The sequence below is a fragment of the Onychostoma macrolepis genome, chromosome 03 (assembly GCF_012432095.1).
Source record: "Onychostoma macrolepis isolate SWU-2019 chromosome 03, ASM1243209v1, whole genome shotgun sequence".
Lineage (NCBI taxonomy): Eukaryota > Metazoa > Chordata > Actinopteri > Cypriniformes > Cyprinidae > Onychostoma > Onychostoma macrolepis.
In genome coordinates, this window is record NC_081157.1 from 26,897,513 (window position 1) to 26,906,963 (window position 9,451).

The 9,451-nt window shown below is 36.5% G+C and overlaps 1 protein-coding gene across 2 annotated transcripts; it reads right to left on the reverse strand.

The window, feature by feature from the left end:
* Positions 1–3,871: 3,871 nt before the first annotated feature.
* ubald1b (UBA-like domain containing 1b) lies at positions 3,872–8,422 on the reverse strand. 2 transcript variants are annotated; one of them, XM_058770018.1, is made up of 3 exons: positions 8,153–8,416; positions 7,754–7,807; positions 3,872–5,263 (listed from the first exon to the last, which is right to left on the reverse strand). In XM_058770018.1, the coding sequence occupies exons 1-3, from the start codon at positions 8,258–8,260 to the stop codon at positions 4,967–4,969; spliced, it is 459 nt and encodes a 152-aa protein (XP_058626001.1). In that variant the 5' UTR covers positions 8,261–8,416; the 3' UTR covers positions 3,872–4,966. The 2 variants fall into 2 exon arrangements, with proteins under 2 accessions (XP_058626001.1, XP_058626002.1); XM_058770019.1 differs by lacking the exon at positions 7,754–7,807 and having other exon boundaries at positions 8,153–8,422.
* Positions 8,423–9,451: the final 1,029 nt, after the last annotated feature.

A 9,451-nucleotide genomic window follows, 5' to 3' on the forward strand; every position in this document is an offset into this window, starting at 1 on the left:
TACAGAAATGAATGTCATATTACATGCACATGTAATAACAACAACAACAACATTAATTTAATTAGTTTGTTTCGCAAAATGTCTTTTTTCTTTACAAATTGTATTGTCCTAAATGTAAAGCTTCACTTACATTTTCACCCATTAACTGCTTTATCCATCCGCCATAGTTTTATACCTAAAGTGAATTTATTTGTTATACACCATCACATTATTTTTTATACTGAGGTCGGGACATTTTTTATCAATAGGCTTTTTACTATTACATGTACAGCATGTTTTTCTATGGATTTTGATAATATATAAGGCTTGATAATTTTTTTTTTTTTTATTTTGTGGTGCATAAGCGATCAAGAGCATGTTATGAACGCTTCAAATATGCTGTTTGTTTCAACTAACCCTAACTGTAACCTTAACTAACTAAAAAGTGCTAGCCAAATTAACCTAGTAACTGCAGGCTAATGCATTAACATTAACAAGAATCCAGTTGTTGAGAGTGGAGAAGATAAAACAAAGATTGCTGAACTGAGAAAATGAATATTGATGTCAGTGCTGATGAAATAAAAGAAAACTGTTACCTCGAATAATAGTAGGTACTAATCAAGGGTGTTATACATTGTGGTCTTCATGTATATTGGTATGCAAGCGTATAAAAAGTTCCTTTTCAATACTGAAAGTTGTGTTCATTTCCTTTTCTCTTTTCCTCTTCAGCTAATGGCATGATGAGGTCAGTGGAAAAACAATGATCACATGCTTATTACCAAATAATTGCTCGTAGCTATGATACTTTGTATGGTACATATAAAACTGAAGTTGTTGATTGAAGCTTCACAGTGTAGGTAACACTTCACAATATGGTTTTGAACACTACAAACATGTGAACGCAAAAGCCATAACATGACGATGTTAAAAAGTATGGGACCTTACTGTAAAGTGTTATCGACATTTTTCGTACTCTGACTACTTTATCATGTCTGAATGTCTTTGAATAATGTGGAAGGACACACAAGCTCTAGTATACGTCAGTGTTTCTTCCTCTGAATGTACGTAGCATTGCTTTTTCATGTTTGTTTTTGTTTGTGTTATTTTATTAATACAGAATTTGCAAAAACCATTGCCTCCTTTTTTTCTTTCTTGGTCTGAAAAAAATGAGTATCTGCATGACTAACTATGACAACTAGGATTACAAAACGTCCTCATCGAAATTCTTTTGTGTTGCTAGACATTTGTTAGTCATCTTGTACAATGCACGCACAAATTGCTTCATTTCTACTTAAATTAGATCATTTGAATTGCTCAAATGGTATCTGGCTCTACGTTGTTTAGTACATGTAGAGCTGCCCCTCAGAAAAACACAATGAAACTGTCTTTTGTGTAGGCCTGTGTTTTACACAGTGACCTGAACGGGTTTTACTGCCAAAGATATGTGCAAGTATAGAGTGTTGCTATAGCAACCGCTCCACAGGGACGAGCTTAGAGCAGCGAGCAGGACTGAACCCTCAAAAAGAGACAAATAAACACGTCTCTCATACAGAAGTAAACATGGCATTTAACAGTATAAGAGTGAGGTGGTTGAATTCAAGCGCACAAGTTCTCGAAATAGGAAAGTCTAAGACAAACAAAAATGCAGTACACTGGAAATAAATGTGACTCGGCAAAAAGCCCCATGAATCATAGCATTCAACATCTACTACCTCACATACAAGACTGCACATGCTCACATTAACGGACTGAGTTTGAATACAAATGAATATGTGCAGGAAGACTAGCTAACTAGCTAAACTGTGCAATGATTAACTAGGGATATATGTGACCCGAGAACAAGCAGGATCATGGCAGAAACTTGAAACCACGGACACTTTCGAAATGAGCCCAGACTTTGTCCTTCCCACTCGGGGTAAAAACACACATGGACTGCCGCTGACGGTGTGTTGGAGGTCACCAATGCTAGCGAACTACTGTGTTGAGGCCGTTGATTTTTTGCAAACTTTGCCGTGGCATCTTATATTGTGTGTGTGTGTGTGTATATATATATATATATATATATATTATTATTATTATTATATAAACAAATTGTCATTGCCATAATTTTATTTAGGCTAAACGTTTAATTTACCAAAGAACAAGAATCCAACAGCCTACCTCATTACTCCTCGAGTCATTCAGTCTTTAAGTCCCCAAAGTTTGCTAAGGGGTCTTGAAAGAGAGTTTCATGTGACATTCAAAAATAAAACACAGAAAAAGCAAACTTTGCGACCTCCACTGGTCACGAGTGGAAATATTACAGCAGAATTTTGATCCACAGAATAGCATAAACAAACTGTTTTATGACGCTAAATTTGTTATTTGTGAGAGGGGGTTACTGAATCATGTGTCTTCATTTTTTTGCTCATAGCCTATTAATTTGCCTTGTTAACTCTCTCCTGGATTTGATCACAGTCAGGAGAAATAGATTTCACAAGCCCCAGTCGAGTATCTTCAAAAGAAATTTGTTTAAAAAGTATTTATATATGTGTTCATTATTTGGTTGTTTTGTTTAAAATCTTGTTTTATGTTTCTGCTAAGGATGACCTTGACTCGCATTTTGATCTCACATCAGTCGCACAGCTGCCAGTCAAACATTTCCTGTTGTCTATAGTGCCCTATAATTATGACAAGAGAGCACTGTCCGAGAAAAACAAACAAACAAAAAACAGTGGAATGCTGCACTGTTTTCTCTCAGACATTCAAGAATTAAAAACTGAGCTTCTGCTAGACATACATTTAGGTTTCATACAAAATTTGAAAATAGTATTTTCTATGGTGCTGTGCATTTTTCATAGCAATACACTTTAACTTCTTAGTTTATATATATATTTTTTTTTTCCACTTAATAGCAATAATCTGCCAAGTGTCTTCTTTTTAAAAAAGATTCAAGCGTCAAAACATTCAAGATTTATAACAGCTGAAGTTGGAAATTACTTTGTGTGTTTAAAAAGTGGTAATAAATTGATTATATCTACTGCATAAATATAATTTAGTATCATATTAATATTGAATAAAAACATTGAACTAAAACACATTACATTAATTTCAGTATTTTTTTCCTCTCAATAAAAGTGACTGCAGAGGAAGAGACATATAATCTTATATTGTTTTTTTTTTTAATGCCAATAACTGAATGAACACAAGAACAGACTGAGAGCGAAACAGAGATATAGTAATGAAAGTGCCGTGCTGAGGTTTGTGGTTTGGCATATCAATAACCTTGCTCTGTATAATGCTCGACCAGCCTGCAGCAGTCCTCCACTCATGCCTCTGTGTGTACATACACACAAACACACACAGCCAAGTGACAGAAATAGCAGACGGTCTTCACCCTGCTGAGATGAAGCAGCTGGTCTCATTTAAGATGCATGCTTCTCCCATCATCTCAGTTGTGTTCATGTGAGCACGGCAAATACAGTGACTTTCAATGAAACTGACATCTTCTCTGCATGCATATATATATATGTGTGTGTGTGTGTGTGTGTGTGTGTGTGTGTGTGCATATATATATACTAGCCAACTTTAAATATCATACACCATCATACACAAAACAAACTCATAGTATTATGAAATTTTACATGTATATTGTAATAAATATGTATATTTTAAGCTCAAATACATAAAAATGAGAGCTCAACATCAATGCAATTATGTTCAATGTATGGAACTTTAGTTTGATCAATGGGTCCATGTAATCATTTACCATGGTATAACAGGATACAAAGGTCAGGTGTACATGCATTGACCCTAATTACACTAAGGAAAGCAGACCAGCAAAAAAATAAAATAAAAAAAATAATGTAAATATTTTACTACACAAACAGAAAATACTCCAAGCAGTTTGCAATATATATACAATATTTATTTAAAAACACAACAAATAGGAAATAATAACCATCACATAGTCCACAAATATTGTGGAGGCAGTGTGAACACAGTTACAGGGAGGTGATCGGTGAAAAGAAATCAGAGGAATATATTCTTGCTCAATATATTTAAATAGTGATTTACGATAAAACAAAATGCCCTCTAAGTGCTGAGCAGAACCAGAGAGTCCAATGTTCTGGGTATAAAACACTTCTTGTACCATTATTTTAATATAAAATGCCAATTTAGTTACAAAGTCATAAAGAAGTCGAAAATTACAGACCAGTCCAAAAGAACATGGCCTGGTTTCACAGACAGGGTTAGCCAGGATTAGGCCATAGTTCAATTAGGACATCCAAGTAATTTTTATAAATTTGCCTTAGAAAAAAAACATTACTGGTGTCCATCTTGAGACAAAACTAAGGCATTGATACATTTTAAGATCAATCAGTGCAAGTTTTTTTCAGTTGAAACAGCTCAGACTTACATTTTAGTCTGGGACTAGGCTTAAGCCTTGTCTGTGAAACCAGGGCATGTGTTTTCTGCAGTAAAGCTGTTGATTAAAGTGACAGTTCAGCCAAAAAAATCATTCTGTCATCATTTACTCACCCTCATGTCATTCCAAACCTGTATGACTTTCTTTCCTCTGTGGAACGTTAAAGAAGATATTTTGAAGGTGTATTCTGTCCATAAAATCAAAGTTAAAAGGTTCAAAATGACATGACGGTGAGTAACTATTAGATCCACTGCAGGTGTTTAGTACACAGTGCAAAATAGAGTATTCACCATTAGTTGAGAACTGACAATATTCAGTAACACATTCATTTGTCTGAGGTTTTCTGTGAATATGCTACATAATTACTCATTCTGTCCATCTTTTTTGGTTATCGCCAAAAGAAAAGCATTTTAAAAGATCTCCTGTGACCTCGGAGAAGAGGCCACACGCTGTTCCACCACCGTTCACTGCAACCCAGCGCTCTCATCGCACTGGTTTACCTCCACAACTGCCGAAGTCCTAAAGAGGAAGATCCATCCTCCTCTTCCTGTAAGGTGTGATGGCTAATTAAAGCAGTCTCTATCTCTCAGCCTCCATGACAATACTAGCATGCTCAGCAGAGGCTTGCTGAGTGACAGCTGCTGGCCAGCCTGGTGAGGGTGCTTGGGGCATGAGCTGACCTGGAGTCCATCGACCCTGGTGACCAGGGGTTGCCGGAGGGCTCATGGCCCAGTTGGTGTGAGGAGCTGGTGAGGTGGCCATAGAAGCGATGGGACTGCTGTTGCCGAAGTTCTCGGAGGCTTTAAGACGAGAGAACATGGCTAGGGCATCTGGGAAGTTGGGGGGTGTCGCTGGTGTGTTGGCTGGAGTGCACATCTGGAAACAAAGAGAGAACCAATGTAAAACTGGTACGGGTAATGGATTGTTTAACCCACAATTGTCAGTTTCATAAAGCAGATTTTTAAACCATGTCCACTGAATGGAGAATTTGTAGAATTCCAGCAACAGAGTCACTTTCTGAAACAAGGAATTGAGGAAGTTCTTGTTCATGACTGAGGTTGAAGATCTTTGGACAAACAGGACGTTATACAATAACGATTGGCCACCTCTCCTGAATAAACACCAGACTTGATGCGCTGACACAAATGTTGCTATAGCAACATTTAGTCTTCCAGAGGCCAGCTTTAGGAAGATAATCAGTGAAAAACAACACCTATGACGTCTTTTGTTACATGTTGTGCACCTGTTGTTAAAAACAATTTAGAATTTAAAGAATCTAAGACCCGTTTTTTAATTTATATTTTATATACAGTTGGTCAATCGCAACACTGTAGTCAAATATTGTTTTGCAATGAATGCTAAACCGTATACATTATTACTTTTATTCAGCAAGGATGTGTTAAACTGATCCAAAGTGACAGTAAAATCACTTATAATGTTACAAAAGATTTCTATTTGAAAATGCTGTTCTTCTGAACTTTCTGTTCAGAATATATATAAAATATATCTTGGCTTCCTCAAAATTATTAAGAAACACAACTGCTTTCAATGCTGATAATAGTAAAAAATGTTTCGAGCATCATATCAGCATATTAGGATGATTTCTGAAGGATCATGTGACACTGAAGACTGGAGTAATGATGCTGAAAATTCAGCTTTGCATCACAGGAATAAATACAACTTATATAAAATATTTTAACACAGCCATTTTGAATTGTAATAAAATGTGAAATATTACTGTTTTTACTGTATTGTGTTTCAATAATGCCTGGGTGATCATAAGAGACATTCAAATACATTTAAAATAAAAATAAAATTTTACCAACATTTTGATCGGCACTATAACTGATTCTCTCGGGCAACTGATTTCCTAAATACCTGGGCTAATTTCTCATAATATGCCACAATAAAATAAAAATGATAAAATCATTTAAGTGCAAATTAATATTTCAAGTCAAGACCATTTATTTAATAAATAGTTATGAAAAAAGTTGATTGTTAAATCTATTTTAAGCAGTTATTTAACTCGTAACTAGTAACAGGGTTTGGTTTAGTTTCTGTAGATGGCATAGCTATACCAGTACACAGCCAAAAAGCACATTCGTCCATTGACAGTCATTCAAAAGTAGCATGTCTGATAAAATATTTTGTAAATGATATGTAAATCACATCAGTGGATCAAGGATCAGCGGGTGGATATCAGCAATCAATTTCCATCAACTGCACTGAAAATCCCTCACACACCCTGGGACATCCTTACTGCTCAACTGCGATAATAATGGGACCTTGAAACTGAAAGCTGCACGTGTAAAGGCTATTCTTGAGAAGAGCTCAAACAATACTCTGTCAATCGAAAGTGTAATTGGTCTCTGCTTTCCAGTCACAAGTCACACACAGTTCATCCTTGCAGTATAAATCACCCGTCTTCTCACACTCTCAGGGGCCCAAATATTTGAAGCAAATATAAACATGCCCATGTCCAACAAAAATGACATTGCATAACATTACCTTTCACCTCATTGTCATGTTCTTTGCTTAGATGTACTGTAAGACACAGGCAATATATGAATCATATTCATATTATTATTACACTTGTTGTTAGTGATTATTAACGCAGTCAATCGCGTCCCCATGGCAGCGCCCATAAGGGTGCGACCCGCTCCCTGAAGAATAAAACAGCCTTCTCTAAAACACTGATATGAGTCCAAGTCTCGTGTGGGTGTACTGTACCTCGTTTAAATATTGCATCATTTTAGCGATGCTCATTTTATGAAGTAAACCTTCTTAAATAGCAAAAACCAGTACGTAACGTTACATTTGTAAGCGAGAAGCAAATGAGGTGCTTTCCAAGGGTTAACTAAATTTGATTCGCTTTGCATGTGACCGGTAGTATTACTATTTCTGAGTAATCCCAAACAAATTCCTTTCATTTCAAATATCTGCTAAAAAAAATTAAAAACGTGGGTTTTTAAGCCAGTGAGGTTTTGAACATGGTACAGTGTGTTCCTATCGTACCGATCTTATTGTTTTAGTGCCGGTGTAAACAGCGCCGTGTGTCAAGCGCGTGCTCTCTCTTTTTCCTGGAATCGCCCTCCCCCACAACTTTGGACACGTTTGCAAAAACGCAAGTCCCATGAGTCCAGATTACTTTATCATCTTAAATATTAACATATTTAATGAACTACCTACGGGAGACCATATGTGCTTAAACGACAAAATTGCGAATTTTAAATGACATAAATGTAGCCTTCGCTAGAAACATGACAGCCTGTGTTTATTTTTGTCTGACTCGTGGTTTCAACATGGCGGAAGTCATAATAACAGATAAGAAAAACTATCAATAAACGACAAAAAAATTTTACTCACCATTTGATGACTGTATGGAATATTAGCCTCTTGGAAAAATGTACTGAGAGCAGTCTGCAACACCATAAAAGATTTATAAGTACGTTCATTCATAAATACTCGAGGAAGTAAGCAAATGTGTATTGGAGGGCTTTGAACATAACATAACATTAAACATAACTTTATAGACTTTTTATTTCGCTAAAGTCCATATTTATACCGTTTAAAATAATCTATTATGCATTTCGATGTTTGTTTGTTTTGTTTTTTTTTAGATTGACTGCTGTCTGGTGCTTGTCTCGCATGATTATAAATTATGTGAATCTATGAATAAACTAAAAGTTAATCATAGTGATTTGTGCTATTTTTTATTTTGCAGTGCCACAAGACTTTCAGTTTGATGTGTCCTAACAAACATACCTCGAACTGCCAGTGTGAAGCTTGTAGAAGCTGCTTTGCTTGATCTGCCGCACATCCGGCTGTAAGAACAAACTGATTTATCATAACTTGATGCCTTAGCTCGTCCATATTTAGTTAAGAAACCTGTGTGATTTCGTCAGTTCAAACTCAAAAAAGCTTCAGCTTGCAGTCTTTCAAAAACGCCGCACTCAAACATCAACTTGTCGACTGGAAACAAAAAATGTTGTGAGTCCAAGCGTCCCACTTAGCGCCCACTGATGGACAACTGCAGTGATCGGCAGAGAGGGACTCTGGGATTTGTAGTCAAGTTTGCGGAAATGAGAGTCTGTTTAATAACAAGCAGTGGCGGAGCCGGGATGTTTTCATAGGGGTGGCCAGGGAGGGGCCAGCAACCTGTCTGGGGTGGCACAGAAATCTTCCCTATTTCAATAGAAAAATGTGATTGACTATAAAGTATTGTTCTGTTTTAGTGCCTAAAACACAACTGAATACAATTAATTTCTACTAAATTGTAACTTAGATATTTGTGAATTAGTAATGCTGAGTGAATATGACAACTTGAGTCTATTCCCCACCTCCAGGTATTTTAATTAAGGGCATCACTATAGCTTTATTGCTCAGTCAACTTGGTTCTGGTTCTCAAAACCCCCAGAAGCTTGTTCGCCATCATTGCATACTCATTGATGAGACATGCAGATAGTGATAAGAATTGGTTAATTAAAAAATAAATAAAAAAGCACATAAACGCCAGAATGTAAAATGAGCTATTTATATAAATTGTTTCATTTTCGTTTATAACTGCACAATATTTTAGTACATGCATTTGAGAGACGTTCTTTAATGTGATGCTACACCTACATGAATGCACTAATCGCCTTTTTGCTAATTTCATGATTTATCTGACGACAGAACATTGTATGCTCAGTTTCTTGCGCGCATTATTTATGATGAAGCGATAAAGAGCGTGCGCCCTATATTCGCGTAAAGTTTAAGCGCGTGCGCTGTGAGTACGGTAAAACAGCTGTCAGGACAGGAAAGTTTGTTTTACTGATATATCAACAACATCTCATCAGGCCGTTGATTGTTGTTCTACTGAAGCTCATTTGGCACATTTTCCTTTCCGGGCTCGTTTGAGTTGCGCCTGGCGCTGAGGCGAAGTTGAAGTGCGCGTCTGAAAAGTCCCCAGTTTGATGTGGTCATAAAGAGATACGGCGGTTCCGCGTATTAATAAATGCATTTCTTGTCAAGAAAAAAAGGGACAAAAACTGAGTGGGGTGGCCAAGCTTAGGTCAGTGGTGG

Excerpts from the sequence above, each read along its gene's own strand:
- ubald1b (XM_058770018.1), bottom strand. The coding sequence starts at position 8,260 with ATGGACGAGCTAAGGCATCAAGTTATGATAAATCAGTTTGTTCTTACA. Across the intron at positions 7,808-8,152 it reads CTTCACACTGGCAGTTCGAG|ACTGCTCTCAGTACATTTTT; the intron begins GTATGTTTGTTA and ends ATGGTGTTGCAG. Across the intron at positions 5,264-7,753 it reads TTCCATACAGTCATCAAATG|ATGTGCACTCCAGCCAACAC; the intron begins GTGAGTAAAATT and ends CTTTGTTTCCAG.